Here is an 18,872-nt window from a genome sequence, read left to right as displayed (position 1 = left end):
AAACTATGAAAAAAAAAAAAAAAAAAAAACATGCTCCACTACAAGACTCAGTCAGTGGGCAGCCTCCTCTTTATTCAATTGGCTTCGTTTTTCGCAAGTAGAGGCGAGCGACTGGTGATGAGCTGCAGGGGACCATGGGAAGGGTACAGACGGCAGGCGAAGCAGCTGCCAGATCTTGTGTCGTTTTCTTGGCACGGCCCAATTTTTGGTCTTTTTCAGTCTTGGAAGCGATTAATTTTAGTAGCATATTGTTGAAATCATTGTAAACTTTAGGTAGACTGGTGAATGGCTCGAGATTTGCGAAACCTGAGGTAGAAATAATCGACAGGCTGCAAAGGAGTCGGATTCTTACGAATCGAACACCTCTAACAATATTTGATGACTTGAAGGTATCGGGTCAGTCTTATTTTAGTATTTAACTTGAATCCGGATTAGTAAAGTACAGCGCTGGAGACTGTTTCTATTTTTCGCTCTTTTAGGCCAAATCCACCGAACAACGAACAAGTAACCCTGTGAATTGAAAGAAACGCAAGGCCTAGCTCGATAGTGCAAGGTCAGGAGTTGATTATCAAGACCACATTATGACCTTACACCAAGATTTAAGTCTGCGACGTTACTATCTATGAAACCAGGGACAGATGGATATTTTTAAGTTAATGCTTTTGAAAAAATAAATAAAAATGCATAACTTGTTGAAGCTTACAATTACCTAACTCTCGGTATAAGATCCCTAGGCTCTCAAGAAAGAATCGAAGTAATGAGCTTTATTTTCGGATCTGGGAAGGGGTTGAAGAGAAGGAAGGTACCAGCATTGATAAATCTATCATTTTGGACTACCACTGTCAATCTTGATGAGGGAGACAAAAATCTATTGCTATAAAGGCAGTCTTTTCTAGCCTAATTTTTTAGTATTTTTTAGTATTGTACAATAATTAATGCTATAATATTTTTATCGATTTTATCTTTTGTAGGAGATTTTGTTATTGCTGTCATTAGTTTTAACTTTATTTCATTTTATTTAGAGGTGTAACGATTCATATTCCTTGCGATTCGATTGGATTTCGATTATTGCCTTTCAATTTCCATTATTTTGATTCGACAAATGTTTCCAAGAGAGAATGAGCTAGATCATTTTCTCTTGACAATAGATGTTAATTTGCGTTGACAACGGGTTTAATGTAAGTTGCCGACACTGACAAGTCGACGTTTCCATAAAACGTACGCTTTCATACCAAAAGGCACATCTTGCGCAAACACACGCAGGATTTTTGGTATTTTGATTAGGAAAATGTTTTCTTGTGCATGTTTGCCGATTTTATTTCGAGGAATGGCCCAGAAACATTATAAAATCACTGTTTCGCAAGGACATATTTGTAAACACGCGTAATCGATGCTAAATGTGTCTGGCATGTTTTTCATCACCAGCGGAGTTTCTTAATTAATGAATGGTGAAAGGCGTGAAACTCCTGTCACGCCTCCTGAACGCGAGCTGCAGTGATGTTAATACAGTCTCTCTATTTTTCTCGCTTCCTCCCAAACCGCCCCCGCCCCCTAAGTAGTTTTGACACTCATCCAAGATGGCAGCCCGTAACACAAAGTGCTCGATCTCGTAGCCTCCCACGCAGGCGTTTTTAGGGGAGCTTTTGGTTGCTTGTCTCACATTAAGAGGCCATGAGGCTGGTCTGTTACATGCATAATGATTAACTACTACCTGCAGTCTGTAGTTCAGACAGGATTCGTTTTCTTTAGCCAATTTTTTTGAGCGTCAAGATTCTTATTCCGGCTAAATGACTCAATATTAATCTAATTTCTAGTTTTTCAAGGTTTTTTTTTTCCGAAATGCTTTTATCTGAATAAATACTTGTAGTCCTTGTGGTCGTTTTGTCCAGCAGTTAGTGTGATGATTCCCTGCTATGTTTTGTAACGCCGGGCCCAGCCATTGTTTTCTCGCAAAAAAGTGATCTACAGATGCGAATTCGAGGGAAGGAATTGAGCCTAAACTTCTACATTAACTGCTGATAATTGTCCTGTTGGTCGGTCAGTCATAATTCTCTTGGCCCAGATACAATCCATTTTGTTTTTCTTGAGATAAGTGGGTCTTTGGACTGGAGCGCGATGTCACAAATTCCTCCGTTAGCAAATTACTTTTGAGTTAGCTTCACGGTCGAGCAACTATTGTCTTCTGTTCAACTTTTCAAGTGTCAGTTTTATCAGGCAACTCTCATGGTGATACAAGTCAGTTGTAAAGGAAGACTGCAATTTCTCAAATTTCGGAACTGAAGCATTCCTCGTTAGTTGCTACTTAGGTCATCGCTTTTGTACTCGGTGCTTAACTGGCGAAATCCACTCCACGGTGATGACAAAAATCAAATGATCCTGGCACTTTTACGGCGCTGATCATCGAAAAGTTCCAAACCGTCCACAGAACGCTTAATCGTCGACTCTTTTCTAGGTGCAAAAAAAAAAAAGAAATACTCACAAAGATAACCTTTCCCTGATCCTAAGTTCGCAGCCTTTGTCCCATCGCTTCATGCTCAGTCTCAGTCGGGTAATTCATTAACTGTTATTTCATGATACCCAGATCCCAGCGGCTGTAAAATTATAAAAATGGACGTAAAGTAAAAAAGGAAAACGGTCGAAGGACGGGCTTCTGAGTTCGACTTCATCCAATTTTATTTTTTCACCGTGACATACGAGACTTACGGAAATATGACACTTTTCGCGGGAAACAAGCCGTTCTATTTATAAATCTACTCGGGAAAGGGTTGACTCAAGAAATTAATGGAGATGGAGGCTCCATTTGATGGGCTCCTGGTTAAGAATATTGCTTATTTCCTTCGGGCCACTAGTTGGAACCTCATTCGGGTTTGGGCGAATAGAGTTAGTTGAACTGCGCTTGTTTTTCTTTTTACAGTTTCCAATTAGCTCGTTAATTCCTTTCCAAGTTTGACGCATATTGCATATGTTGAGATCAAAGAAACTTTGATAGTAGTTCGCTTTACTTAATCTCGTGAGAGAGATGATTTTATTTCGGTAAAATTTGTATTTGTCCCAGTCTGAGGTATAGAAGAGGTTATTCTTTACCCTGATTGATTTTCTTAAACCCGCAGTCAGCCATGGTTTAGTAAGGAATTTTTGTTTACGATTGGGTATACCTCTTAAAGGGGCTTGTTTGTTAATTATCTTGTTGACGCATTTGTAAAACCTGGAGAACGATTGATTGGCATCGGTATGTTTGCAAATATTATTCCAATTAATATTCTGCAAGTCGTCAATAAAAAAGTTTGCATTGAAAGTAGAATAGTCACGAACTTTAGTTTTGTTGTTTGGAAAGAATGTTTTACAGTGCGATGTTAATATGCACATCTGACAGAAGTGATCTGTTGTATCGGACACGATATTGCCGCTGACTATATTATTCTGGTAAGATTTATGCTTGAGATTCCCCAAAATTAAAATTGTAAATTCCCTTATGCTTCATTTTTGCCAGCTGTATCAACTCATTCTTGCATTTTTGTCTTAACTCTTTGTACGTTTTCATAAATGACTCGTAGAAGTCCTCTGCCGCTTTCTCCATAGTATCGCTGCCATCTTGGATTTCTTCATTGTCAGGAACGTCTGGTCTGATTCCTGTAAACGTGATACCAAATATAAAAAATTAGAAACTAGTTGTCTACCTGCCATTCTCTCCGCTGCCGTTTACGAGGGCCTGTTCAAATATTGCGCCTAAACGGAACGTCTCATCTTTAGTAAGCAATAAGACAGACCTGAAGCCTTATAGTACAGTAGGACCCCGGTAATTCGAACTCTGAAGGGAAACGAAAAACATTTCGAGTTAGCGGGGAACTCGAGTTATCGGGGTAAATTTCAATGAAATTTTGATCAAGGGATAGGAAGGTTAGTTCGAGTTAGCGGGGAGTTCAAGTTACCCGAGTTCAGGTTATCGAGGTGCTACTGTATATGCAAGCTTCAGCTTAGCAAATGCGCAAAGCAATAACTATTCTTAACTTACTTCCCGCGCCTCCAAATCTTGTTCTGTTGTAGCATGTCATGTGGTACAAAACTCCAAGGCAGAAGAGCACACCAAGAGCAGCTAAGATAACGAAAAAGGTGCTTGTAAAGTGTGGGCTACTGGGATCAAAGAATGCCACCTGCTCCTCGGCAGTATCTGCTTCCTGTGTAGAGATAAATAAAGCTCCTTAAGATACGACGAAGTCTTATTGAAGTGAAGAATCAAAATAACTTTATATTTCTTATAAGTCCTTATAAGACAAGTCTGTGGAATGCCATTATCTCATTAGAGTCATCTTCTTGATCTTGGTTTCCTTGCAGGAGATAGTTCGTCTGCACATTTTTGGCGACGATCATTTTTGACAACTCGTCCGCCAAATCCATCGAGCTATCTTGTAAAATAAGGCCTTGAGAGATTTTCGTTTCAAAGAGTTCAGCAACTTCAAACCAGGAGCCATTAAATAAATCCTTCCTTTTAAATGGAGTATACATGTCCACCAAGAGTGCATCAATTTGTTTTGCCTTTAGAGCCTCCACTAGCTGATCTATATCCGGGAACGTTGAACCTTGAATGAATCAATAGTACACAATGAGATGCGCGATCTATACGAAAGCCAAGGTTTCTTTTGGTCGTTAGCCATCGAGATTAGTGTTTTGTATAACAGTTTGGGGCAGTGTAAGAGTAATAGATATTTCCCAGCTAGGTAGAAAGGCAGTTAATTTAGCAACTGGGCATTTCTTGGCCAGTCAATCGAATAAGAAGGAATTACTGAAAGAAAAAGATCTTAAAACTAAATAACTGCAGAACTTAAAATTATTTTCTGTTGCCAGCCGAACTACTATCTTTTTAAAATAGGTTGTCAAGAATTCCTCGCTTGTTTTTGTGGTTCCCATAATGAAACAGTTTGGCAATTTTTTTTTTTTGAATGTCCACTTAATTCTACTCCTAGAACTAATCTGCACTTCTCTGCTGCTCGCATTTTCCCTAACAGATGGTCTTGTTTTTCTATTTGGATAGTCGTTACTGTTGCTGGAGCAAAATCACGATTTAGTCACAGAGATACCTAAATATGGAAGTTCCACTTCTACTATTTAAAAAAGTACTATTTAATGTAATTTGTTATTACAATTTTCGAAGTGAGCCCTCTCGATCAGTTCTGAAACTCCTAGGACAAACTTCGCCTGTAAAATTGTTTTTAAAATTTTACTAAAAAACCCTCTAATTACAGCCACCTTTCCACACTGCTTTCTTTCTCGGTCCCATGGTTTCTGCTGTGAGGAACTGAATTCGACTCTGTACAGGTTGCATATGAATTCTTGTTTTTTTTAGTACATCGTTGAAGATAGTAAAAATTTTAGAAGCTGAAAGAAACTATTTTAAGAAATGTGAACATTATGGGGAAAGAAAATATAGCATTTTAGTGTACAATAAGCTTACTGATAGTTAGCTTGCCACTGAGAGAGCCAAGACCAACGCGGTTTTCGGGTGAATCACCTACAACTGCCACCTGTTGTAGTTGGGAAAATGTAATATCTAATTTGTTATTTCATTCTCCTGAAACCTTTATAACCACAAGCATGTTTTTTCTCTTGTTAAGTGGACTTTGAACTTCTGGGGACGATTAACTATTTTTGGTATTAATCATTACATTCCAACGAACGAGAAGATATTTTTACAAGAAATAACTAGGGGAAGTGGAATTGGGATTTTCTTTGGAATTAGCGGTTTAAAGTTTTATGACAGTGCGCGTGCATCACTTGCCCTTTTGTAAACAACTTTTTAAAACATTTGAATCTCTTTTCAATTTCATTCAGTTTTTGTTTGTTTGTTTGTTTGTCTTATTAACGCGCTCTCCCAAAAGAGAGCGAAAAAACGACGTAGAGCTGTTGGGTAGAGCTATAGTCACACTGAGGACCTCTTCGAAAGAAGGATGACAGAAATTTACCAAATGTCAGAGCGAGGTACCGGTACTACAGATCAGAAGTGCCGGTTCAGCCTCAAGTCATAAAAGTAAACAAAAAGAAAAACGGTAGTTGTAAGGTAGTTCTCAGTAATAACACAATAGCCCTTTTCACGGTTTCTTCAACTTTTGATATGGACAAATTAGGGAAAATCTGTGGACACTACTGGAAAGAGCGTCTTAATATTAGTAAAACTGCCAAATTTGAAGGTGATACGTCTTCAGCGAGCGAAGATATCACTCCGCAAAGTTGCGAAAATTTACAGACGTTTGTATATGCTCCCCATCATGCAAACGTCTGTAAAACTTCGCGACTTTCAGGAACTATATTTTCAACAAATCCCTTTCAAACTAGGCAATTTTACTAATTTTAAGGCGCTCTTTTCAGTGGTGTTGACAGATTTTTCAGTAGTATAGTACATGGGGGTACCGGCGCATTTCCATATTCTGGATTTGACCTTGGGATTTTGCTGATGTCAGCATTTTTGAGACCGGTTTGGACTGGTTGTTTTTGCTAATTAATTGGACAAAACGAAAGGTACTTAAAGAAAAGGCGATATAATATAGTATATGAGTATGAGTGCAATTGACGCAGTTCTTAACCTTTGTGATATTCTGGTAGAATCTAATGTTCAGCTATGTAAACAAATTGAAAAAGACGGCTTAGATGAGGAAAATCTATATAACCATTTTAAAAATACCGCAAAAACAATAAAAAAATATAGTAAATTTGTTAAGTCACATGGCAGTTTGTCTGCTAAGCCAGAGGAGGAAGCGAGTGAGGAGTACAATGACGAGGAATATAATAAATTAATTACACGAATCGAGAAAATTAAGCAAGATCGCCAAAATGATAAAAAATGGAGCGAAATGGATGACGAAAATGATGAATTAATTGAGCGATTAAATCGGTTGAAACCAGTTGAAATAACTGATGACCCGGATTCAGATATTGAAGAAATTTTGAAAAAAGAGGAAGAATTAGAGCGCCAAAGAGATGAATATTTCGAGGAAAAAGATAAACGAGATCGATTAAACCGGATTGAACCAGTTGAGCCCGATCCAGATTTTGAATTTGAAGAACTTAATAAAATCGCAAATGAATTACTTATAAATAGTAGAAGAATGAAGAAAAAAGAATTTACTAAAAAACTTGATATATTTAATAGTAATGAAGAAAAAATTAATAAATAACCCAAAACAATACTGTTAACTGAAAAAATCTATAGAGGCGTTTAAGAGGAAATTACAGTTGCGCAAAAAAATATCAAATGATCTGATCAAAATAATGTTAAGTTTTGTAAGAGAAAATAGTGTAAATTAATTAAGAAGTAGACATGACCGGTCGATTAGTTGGTCTAGTTGGTTAGTCAAACAATTAGTTAGTAGGGCCCTTTTTAGACAACAGTTTATTGACATTTTCAATATGTTTTAATGTTATGGGTGGTAATTGTTGTTGTGTTGGTTTATAAGTTAATTGTGGAAGTTTTGTTGCCGGCTTTTTCTTTGTAATTCGTTTGGTACCTTTGGAACCTCGTTTTGTCAATAGATGTGGGAAAAGATAATGATACTGTACAATTAATTCAATAATCTGCCGTCTTTTCATTTTTGTAACAGCAAACTTGTCGGCTTTCATTTTGATGATTTCTTTCTTGAGCTCTTTGAACGTATATGTATTCAGATTTTTTCGTAATTCTATCTTTTGGAGTTCATTATAGTTGTCCAATAATTGGTCAGCATTCATATACTAATTAATTAGATAATCTGTGAATGACTCTGTAATGGGTTTCTAGTGTATTCTTATTATGGAAGTGTTTGACACAATATTTACACGGCAACCTAATGCCTTTCATATAATCATGTACTTCTATACAGATTTCATCATAGTCGTTACTCAGGATAAATTTATAGCCATTGTTGCTGTATTTATTCATTAACTCGTATTGTGCTTTGCTCACACGATAATTATTAGTTGGTGATTTGAATTCAATACAGAGGCCTTTATATTCTTTGTGATAATCGAGTACCATTAGATCAGGCTGTTCTCTCATATATCCTTTCTTATACGAATCTAGTCTCTTATTTTCAGTATCTTGATTTTCTCCCAGACCGGCTACTAATATGGAATCTGGATAATATCTTCTTATGAGGTCCACTACTTTGTAATGGAGGTCAGTCTCATTGCCAATCATGATCATCTTATTCCAGGGGCTATCAAATAGTTTGTATTGGCCATATTTGCGGAAAGATGGGAGGACTGTAGTAAATACCCAATCGCGGAATTTTTTTGCAGCTTCTAATTTGGAACTAAACACAACAAGTTCGTAAAAACCGGCCTCGTCAATGAATGTGTACCATTTCCCTCTAGTGTCATTTTGTTGAGGTGGCGTTTCACCACCCCAACATTTTGTTGACCCGTCCAGACGACGGGTCAACATTTGGGGATATACAAGATGGATCATTTTATGGTTCTTAGATACATTTTTTCTAATAGCCTGATCAGTGTCACTATAACCGAGAATAATAGCAACATCTTTTCCTCGGAACCAAACATTTTGCTTATCATCAATATATGATGTCAGCTCAATTTCTAAATCTTCATTAGCAAACTTTTTTTCAATCATATTTACCATATATATAGATTACATAAATATTACTATCATATAGGCCAATAAAATGGTAAATATGATAGATTAAAAAGTATGCTAGGCCTGAGGTGCCGTTTCAGCACATTAGACCTGAGGGGGCGAAACGTCCACGCCAGCTTTTTGAACCTGACCCGTCCAGACGACGGGGCAGCATTTGGGGTTCTGGACCTTACTCCCCGAAACAGGGTACCAGCTAATTTGGCGTATTTTATGGTTATCCTTACTCTTCCTCTTCCTCCGTTTCAAAGATCGCTTTAAGGACGCCTGTTAATGACATCTCAGCTGTTTCCAGATTTTTGGAGATTAATTTCTTGTGATGTAATGTCGCAATCTCTTCTTCCAATTTTTGGATTTTAGTGTATAGCGCATTAAGCTCGGTTTCCTTACTCTGGATTTTAGTATCAAGCTTTCTTATATGATCGTCCATATATACTATTAATTAGATAAATCTTGCAGGCTACTCAGTGGAATCCAAGAATTAAAGTCGTCACTATAACCAAACCATTTTACCAGAGCTTGCTTCTTCTTATAATCCCTCCGAATGACCTTTTCAATGCGAAATACGTCCTGCTTTGCTGGTAGTAATTCTGGTTCATAAAAGCTGCCTTGTATTTCCTCATTATTGAGATCCTTTAATCTGTAAGTAATTGGGTTTGTGGATTGGATTTTATTGATCAGGAATATCTCTTCTGTCCAGTTAGGTGTGTACCCTTTATCGAATACCTTTCTCTTGTACTTACTTATCCTCACTTTATCACCAATCTTGAATTTGGGTTTAGATGACAATTGCTTCATATCACCATACAGATTGTAATATACGGTACTTTCATTCTTCTTCTTACTAGCTTCTATAGGTGTCATTTTAATGGAACTGTGTTTGGTGTTATTATACTGCTCCAATATTTTTGGTAATATGTCTAAATATACGGTATTACCCTGGACAGTAAACTGCTTCCACATTTTGGTTTTAATTGTACGGTTCCATCTTTCACACACACTAGGTTTTTCCTCATTCTCGGTTGAATATAGTGTTATATTATTCTTTTCCAACAGTTCTTTTATATTTTTGTTATAATATTCTTTCCCCTTATCAGTCCATAGATATTGTGGTTTGCGGCCCTCCTTGAAGATTGTTTTGAATGCTTCTGTGACAGTTTCCCCTTTCTTATCCTTCAATGGGACAATCCAGCCATATTTGGAGAACAGATCTAATACCATCAGGAGATATCGGTAACCTTTGTTCCATTTACTGAACTGTTGCATTTCAACCAGATCAGAGCACCAAATTTTATCAATACCGGTTGTAATAACACGCCGCCGAGTAAAGTTGCGTTTTATATGTTTATCTAGTTCATCTGCTAATTGTTGCTGCCAACTAATACCCGACGGCTTTTCTAGTTTAAACCAAGTCCGAGTTTCTGTTTTGTGTTTATAGTATTTCTAGCTAACCAGTGACCCCATTGTCGTTCATTATAGGGAATGGCGTCTAATGATTTTACCATTTTACGGTCAGCTTTATTTTTGCACTTTCGGTTATCACTACAAACACTATAATCGAAATCATGTTGCATGGCTGTAGATTTGCTCAAATCTACAGCATCTGTCGACCCAGTTGGCGGATCATAAATTTCTAATTTTTCACCAGTTTCTGGATTGTATCTGACTTGATTTTCGAGATCGTTGTAAGGGCCTGTATACCGATGCCCTGGTAAAGTCCATCCACCTGCTGGTTTTGGTAATTTACCAATCTGCTTGTGGATATCTATAGCACACCATCCAAATCTTTCCTGTTTGTTTTTTAATTCTTTTTTGGTCGTATTTTGGTTGATAATTGGTCAAGAGCTTGAGAACCGACATTCTGAATCACTGGATTTAATTTATCTAGAGCATAATCTATGTAGCTTTTTTCTGTAACTTTTTATCATGTAATGCTTCTGACCCGTAATATCTTCCCATTTCAACTGCCTTTTTACCCATCCAAGGAAGCCCGTGATGTACAAACGCATCAAGAGCAGTACCAGCTACTGTGTCTATTACGCCTGCCCCTAGGACAGGCTGACCTAGTTTCCCTTCTTGACAAACTTAAACTTTTTTATTCCACATTCAGCACAAGTGCACCAAAACATAAGTCTACCATTTTTGGCAGTTTTATAACCCGAAGGTTCTACACATTCTGTTTGCTTCTTCGGTTTAACACAATAAGATTTCACCATTATTTTATATATTTATGTTATATAATTATTGTCTAATCACTATCTGGAACATAAGTTTCATGGCTGCTGTCTGACTCATAATCACTCTCACTCAGGGGTTCACAATTGCAGCACTCGAAAGATCCATATTGATTTACATAATGTGGAGTAACTTCTTGGCAATAAACACAGAACTTTTCAGTCATTATATAACAGTGTTACATAAAATAGTTTATCAGAAATTGGTGATTTATCATTTGATTAGTGGAACTGAATTTGGGGTTGCGTATAACGTCTAATAATGGTTTTCCTTTTTGTCTCTCTAGGAGATAATATAGGCACCAATAACCACACAAAACACTGTCCCTTTCTTGTATTTCATCTGATGAGTACACCATTTTTTTATCGCTTGTTTTCAGATAATTTTTAATCTCATTGGGCATGATCAATCCAAACGAATCAAAATACTCACAAAATTGTTTATCCACGTTTCTATAACAGACCCAATGACTGCCTCCGCCCATTGAATCATCTAAATTAACTATTCCTGTTTCCAATTTGTGTATTTTATTTGGTAAATTATCACGGCTAAATACACCCCTGAAATATTTTATTCCCAATTGTTTGACCCATTGTAACAGATCAATATTCGATAACGGTTTGTTTATGAATTTTATAGTATTGTTTCTAGAATTGGGATTGAATTGAATGGGCTGTTTTTTCCGAGCAGCAGTCCCTTTCCCTTTCTTTTTTTTTTAACTCCCGCACCAGTGGGGTTTTCCCATGTTCCAAAGAAAGGTGGCGACATGTAAGGGTACGGGGTTATCATTCCATGGCCATTAGTTGTATCGGGAACATATACTGGCACTGTATTAGCGGAACCAGTTCTATCGGCCTGTAGTCCTTTTCCCGTTAATGCGTTTAGTAACAGGGGGACTCCTATACTCGCTAATAGAGTTCCTAAAAACCCGCCCTGCTGTGTTTTCGTCGGTCTGATAACTAATCCGTTACCAGTTTGGAGAGCATTAAGAATATCCCTTTTCTGGCCTGTGGATAGTAAATGTTTGTACGCAATCAATTGTGCTATTTTATCCTGTGGAATAGGAAAACCTCCTCGTTGACCTTTTCCGAATATTTTATCCACACCTAAACTGGCTAATCCTGATAACGCTCCTGTTGCCAGCGGTGCGATAGCTTTTTTGGCTAATGGCATGGCCATAGGTAGCAACTTGCTTCCTAAACTGATTAATGATCCCCACAAACTACCACCTTGTCTAACAGCTTTTCTGGTTTGTGTTTTTGATATTTTGTTATCCTATCCTGTACCCTGGCTCATTGCTTTTCTCAATTTATTGATCTGAGTTTTTGTGAGCATTAATTCGTGTGGACCGGATAACTCATTTCTGGCTAATCTGATAGTTATTGCTGAATTATTATTATAAGCTCTCGAAAGCTTTTCCAATTGTCCTTTACTAAGTGACACACCATAAGGAATATATTTCGTCATTACTTGTATATAATATACGTTACATAATTTACGATCTGAGTATTATTTTACCATCCTTTTGAATTAGTTCAACATCCTGCTCATATAATGTTAATGCGTAAATTGAGTAGGCCGCTGCCGTTGTTCCAGATAGCTCATATTTAAATGTCAGTTTTGTGGTACCGTCCTTAATATCCATTTTCTGTTTTGTTAGGTCGAAATACAGGAAGGGAAATAGGGTACTGAAATTAGATTTATTGAGTAATGACCCTTCACCATATTCCTTATTTTTGTGGACATATTTTAGAACATCCCTGAAGACTCTAGTCATATCAGTAGATGGTGTGTAATGTATTTCGGGGTATTCGTTACCATTTCCGACTTCCAGGTGACAATTGGATAAGGTCCTTGGGTCAGTTGAGACGGAGAATGTGTTGTATAAGAATGGATTAGCTGTCTGGGTATCGATATTTGCATCATTGATTATGAATACAAACACGTGTCGGGGTTTCGAAATACCAGAAGAGATTCTGAAATTCCCGCTTCTCTGCTGACTATACTACTATTTGATTTTTCTATATTCTCTCTCAAATAAGTCCACTTGTGATTTTTAAGATACTGACTCATATAGGATGATTGGCCTTCACTGTTAAAGGTTATTCGCGGAACATACAATTGCATTCTGGTGATAACCACTCTGCAATCAGCCCCGGCTTGCCAAATTAGATTACCATCTGACTCAATCTCAAAATTCATCTCAACCCTTGTATTAGGTAACAGCTCATCTTCTAACATTTCAAAGAATGAGTATCTGTTCAGTGGTATTTCTGTATTCACTTTAGCTGAGACACCTAAGAGTGCTTTCCGAAGGGCAAAACCCTTATTGTAAGCTGTTCGCCTTTTAGCTAACTAATTTGTGCCACTAACTTCAAATTCCCGCTCTTCTGCATTTCTGGATGTATCAAGATAGAAAAACTCATTACTCGCTGTTTTTCCAGCGTAAGATGGACTGTACTCAAGTAAGTTCTTAATATTTACCGCGTAATTCGCGTCATTACAATCATACACTTTCTTATCATTGATCTTGATATCAAAATGTTTCAAAAGTGAATACGACCCGTTTACAATTCCATTATGATCTGCCACTGCAATGTTACCACCATTAGCCAGCAATACTACTTTAAAATCAAGACTGATTCGGGCATTATACCAGTCAAATGGTGTAACCTCTCCAGTGTTATCACCCGTACGAAACCAACAGATCTGCAGCAGATCTGCAACAGATCTGTTTTACGAAAAACAGACTAGCTACAGACCATTTTATCGTCTCCAAAGTCTGTTTTCAGTCTGTAGCAGACGCATTGCCTTCATCGTCTGCAAAGATGTTTTCCTGCAGACGCGAAACAGATGAAAAACAGATCTGCACGTGATCTGTGAAGTCTGCAGAGTCTGTAAGCCGTCTTAATTAATTTAGTGCGCATGTTTATCAATTCGAAACAGGCAACTAATGTCTCTCCGGTCGGGTCCATCCGCTGCTTTGTCAATAAATTTAAACATAATCTTCATCCAATTATTATAAAAAGCGTTGGAAAATTACCTTACCTTCATTTTATTTTATTCACTCTCAAGACTTATGTAGCTTTTCAAAGTACATTCATGAATGCTGCCGGTAAATCAGTTTCTTTTAAAAAACATGACTGAGTACTTACCAGTTTTACACAGCAACATTAAGAGAACGCCATGTGCCTCATCGTTCATTACAGTTAAACTTAACTCAAAATAACATCTTATGGACATGGAGTTTTAAATTCATGTAAATTCAAAATAAATCTCAAAAATGTATTCTTTGGAGACCTTCCGTGACTGATACGCGATCGGGTAATTCCCTGGAGACATTCCAGAACTTAATCTAATTGGTCCGCGCTTTACTAGAAGATCCTATTACTCATCTTCCTCGCGACCGTTTTTCTGCTTGAATGAAATATGCAATCGGTTTCTCGCTAACTAAGCAAGTTATTTGCGTTCAGTTTGGATTCAAAAAGTTAAAAAAAGGTTTTTAGCCGTTTATAGAGCGAAGATGGAAAAAGTATGGGTTAAAAATCAACTGTGCCTCAAGCGACTCTCAATGAATGCAAACAGACGACGCTTGCGTAGGAATTAACATTATGTTGCAAGAGCCTTGATCAAAGATTATTTGCTCAAGTTATGTATGTTCGTTTAGTCCATCACCCGGAACATAGCAAAAACTGAACAACAAATGAATTGCTCCATTCATAAAGAAATGCAACTCATCGTGGATCATGGAGGAAACGAAGAGGTGAGCGACTTGAAGTATAGGCTAATAAATAGCGCTGCGTGTTACAAACCAAACCGTCGCACAGGAACCGCATTCATGTGATTGAACGGTTGCGTTTCCTCTCTTATAGCTGCCGACAAAAATCCTTCTTTGTTATTGAGCTCGGTTATTTCAATGTCAGCATTTTGATGTGTTATTCATTGAAGAAATTTAAGCAAGTGACTGCGACTGTACGTGTGTTTACGGGCCAGATTGTTGTGATTTAATTTTGTTTCTCATACCCGCGAGCTGGGACTTCTCAATGTTCTCTCGTTTTAATTTTGTTGTTTGCATTGTTTTATTACTAAAGTGATAGGTATTCAGTTGTAGTTAACGGTTATCCTAAGCTTTTTCGGCGCAATTTGAGAGAATATTTTATGTATTTACGATAAAAATAAAAGGTGTTTGATTGGTGCAGTACGTCTGTTATTGTGCTTACTATTCATACCTCCTTCGTCTGCAGAACGTCTGCACAAATTGCAGATCATTTCTGCAGACATTCTGCAGACATTTTGCAGATATTCTGCAGACATTCTGCAGACAATTCGCAGATAATCTGTAGATGATCTGTAGACTATCTGCAGATCTGCTGCAGATGTTTCAACAGATCTGTAGCAGACTAAAAACAGATCTGCTCGTTTCCTACGGGCAACAACAAACCTGTAGCCATCTTTCTTTTGGTGAGCATTATTGGCCACAGTTGTATTTAGTGCTGTTTCTAGGTCAAAAATAACATCTTCATATCGTTCAACATACTTTTGATCTCTAAAAGATTTCATTATATTAACAGATTACATAAATCTTCTCATCTGACCTCCAGACAATAATTGATTTATTCGTTCATTAATCTCATAATCGGTAAGCTCCTTTTGTGGATTTTCTATCGGAGATGCTGCTACTGGTGTTTCTGTATTTTTATTCTTTTTGCTTAATAACTGAATAATTTTATCGCCCGCTTTTTCACCGGCATATTCACCAGTTTTCTGAACAGCCTTCTTGGTCGCTGTTTTAGCAGCTTTTTTCATGGTCCTTCCAAACAACTTTTTGCCGATCGTTTTGAAAACATCAGTAACACCTTCTCCATAAATATGCTTCTTAACATATCTCCCCGTTTTAACATCATAACGTTTCTTGAATTCTGATTGTCTCATTGTATAATATTAGGTTACATATTATACTAGTTTGGATCGCAATATCAATGTCATAAACCAGTCAATGTTATTTAGTCCAATTGGTCGCCCCAGTGAGTCTGTAATGTAAAACCTCATTTGACTAATATTTAGTTTGGATACTTCATTAAACAATAGTCTTCTGGGTTCAAATGTGAATGGAAAGCTTCTTGTCAAATTGTCAGTTGGAATAACAGCTAACGTATTAGTTTTAACACCATTCAATATGCTATTCATAATGGCGTCTGTATTGATATGGATCATATCAATGGAATTTGTGATATTAGGCAGATCACCATCCCCAGATTCTGTTTTCTTTACAATCTTTTCTGTAAATCCAATTAACTCGCCAAATTTACTGTTTCTCAGATCCAGTTGGTAATTGTTGTCAATCTGAATGAGAATCTTGTATGTCGATAACACAAATGTTAGGTTAATATGGTATACATCATCCCCTTTTGCATCAGTAGTTTTATGGCCTTTCTTTTTCATGTACTGATGGAGATAGTCATTTAGATCTGAGTAAGTGTACATTCCATCCACATATTTGACGGTTTCCCATGATGTGCCACCATTGGTTGAGTATTTTATTTGATTATTGTGATACTGATCTGAAATATTGTGCCAACTGTAAGTCATAGTGGCCTTATCCAGAGCTATTTCATGTGTCATGTTATTTTGGAGTTTTAACACTGGATCGAATTTGATTATGAAATCTTCTGCTTTATTCTGTCCGATTTTCTGTCTATTAACAGATGATATATGAAGTGCTCTTTCTTGCATTTATATTATTAGATTACATTATATACTCCTTCAATAGACTATTAAGCTGGTTGTTATTTAGAACACCTAATTTGTTTAGTGTGTGAGCAATTTTGGAAAATTCATTTTTCACACCATTATTTCCAGCCAGTATTGATCCACCTAACAATTCTAATCTGTCCAATAGATCAACTGGGTTATTATAGTAAACAACTTCTGAACTGATTTTTTTGTACTTATTACTGGTTCGGTGAATTGGAATATCACTTATTCTGTTCAGGTCATCGAATACCATTTTTGATAATGGTGAATACTTCTTTTTACTATTGAACTGCTTTGTGAGCAGATCAAGGGTATCAAAGTCCACTTGCTTATCATATACTTTTTTACCATCCTTATGAGAAATTAGTTTGAGCTGGCCATAAAGTTTGGGCACGTCAATTGTTACATTTCCATAAACACCAGTTTGTGGGTTAACCTTATCAGCATTCCTCTTTTTGTGTGTATAAATACCCTGACCAGTTTTCAGTGTTTTTGTGCCTTCCTCTACAATACCAATTCGTTGTCTGTATTTTTTATGATGTCAATCCCTTCAGTATACTCGGCAATTTCATCCCTATTCTTCTTTCTGTTAGTTTTTGTTGTGCTCAAATGGGCTTTTTTCCGGCCTAATTCCTTATTTATTTCACCGGATTTATCCAGAATTTGTTGCATAATTTGGCTCTTTTAAGGTTTTGAAAAAGATGTCAGCCGGTAATGGCAATTGCTGGTTTTGTATGAATGCCAATTCTTCTTGTGTAAATCCCTTATTCATATCAGCTACCATCTTAGGGGCCACCTCACCACTTGGGCCTGGTAATGCTAATCTTTGAACTTGTTCACCATAGGGGATAACTTGTTTATTAACATCTTCTCTCAATTTACTGATTTCCTCAATTTCCTTATCAAACTTTTCCGTTAGAGGTTTTAGATCTTTAGCCACCTTTTCATATAAATCTTGATCTCTAGTTTCAACTTCTTTTATAACATCCCTAACAACTTCAGTCATTTTTCCTGCTTCAATTTTAGGGATACTGAGTCTCTTAAATCTTTCAATATCCATTATACTATTGTGTTATATAAAACTTATCTTAACTTATCTTGAATTATCTCACATAATATTATATGGATATTCCAAATTATGATTTCAATGAAGATGAAAATAAAAACTTCAAACAGCTGTACAAGTATATGCCCAAGTCTAATTTCCAGATGCTAATATGTGGCAATTCAGGGTCAGGCAAAACAAACTTAATTACTTTATCACATCCTTATGAAACCATTAGTCTATTATGATCAGATCCATTTATATGGCAAAAATCTGGAACAGGAAAAGTATCGACACATGATAGAAACAATGAATGACATTAGTAGCCGGGTTGGATATGACATAATGCACTGCAATAATGATGACATTAAACCTGTCAATAGTCTGGAAAGTGATGCCCAGAAAATTGTAATATTTGATGACTTCATTTGCGATAAGAACCAAAAGCCGCTTATCGATTACTTCATTCAAGGCCGTCATAAGAACTGTAGTGTTATTTACCTGTCACAATCATTTTATAAAACTCCAAAAGATATCAGACTGAACTGCAGTCATTATGTTGTTTATGATTTCCCTAGCAGTAATGAGAGAAATATGATTTCTAGAGAGTTGAATGTAACAAAGGATCAATATGTTAAAGCCACCAAACAACCCTACTCATTCCTATATGTTGACAAACCAATGAAAACAGTCAAGAGAAACTTTTATGGAAATATCTAAATAAATAATAATATACTATTATAAAATGGGAATATTTAATCAACAACCTAATTATGATCAATCATACTCAAAAGGAAAACGAGGTATTACTGGCCCTCAGGGACCTCCTGGCCCGCCTGGCCCGTCTGGCCCTGCTGGTGCTCAGGGTAACCAAGGTCCAAAAGGTGATCAGGGTATTCAAGGACCCAAAGGTGATCAAGGACCAAAAGGTGTTGGACTTAGTCTCACATCAAGGGGGGATTATAATATGTTAGGTAAACAACTGAAAGGTATGGCCGAAGGAACTAGTTTTACTGACGCTGTAAGAAAAGACCAACTAGACACCAAACTATCACTTTCTGGTGGATTAATGACCGGCAATTTGGATATGAATAATAATAGGATATACAATGTAGCCCAACCAAATGGTAATAATCAACCAGCTACAAAAATATGCACAGAAAATAAATTCCTGGATAAGTCTAATGGAGTTATGGCTGGTCCACTAAACATGTCTAATAA

At 36.9% G+C, this 18,872-nt stretch overlaps 1 protein-coding gene across 1 annotated transcript; it reads right to left on the bottom strand.

The window, feature by feature from the left end:
• Positions 1-2,062: 2,062 nt before the first annotated feature.
• Positions 2,063-5,275, bottom strand: LOC140953725 (uncharacterized). Its single transcript, XM_073403125.1, has 5 exons — positions 5,239-5,275; positions 4,288-4,577; positions 4,013-4,175; positions 3,525-3,630; positions 2,063-2,448 (listed from the first exon to the last, which is right to left on the bottom strand). Exons 1-5 carry the CDS (start codon positions 5,273-5,275, stop codon positions 2,367-2,369), a joined length of 678 nt encoding a protein of 225 aa, XP_073259226.1. The 3' UTR covers positions 2,063-2,366.
• Between the last annotated feature and the right edge of the window lie 13,597 nt (positions 5,276-18,872).

Source organism: Porites lutea, chromosome 12 (genome assembly GCF_958299795.1).
Source record: "Porites lutea chromosome 12, jaPorLute2.1, whole genome shotgun sequence".
NCBI classification, from domain to species: domain Eukaryota; kingdom Metazoa; phylum Cnidaria; class Anthozoa; order Scleractinia; family Poritidae; genus Porites; species Porites lutea.
Note: the sequence above shows the minus strand (reverse complement) of the source record. Positions and strands in the feature narration are given on the sequence as shown.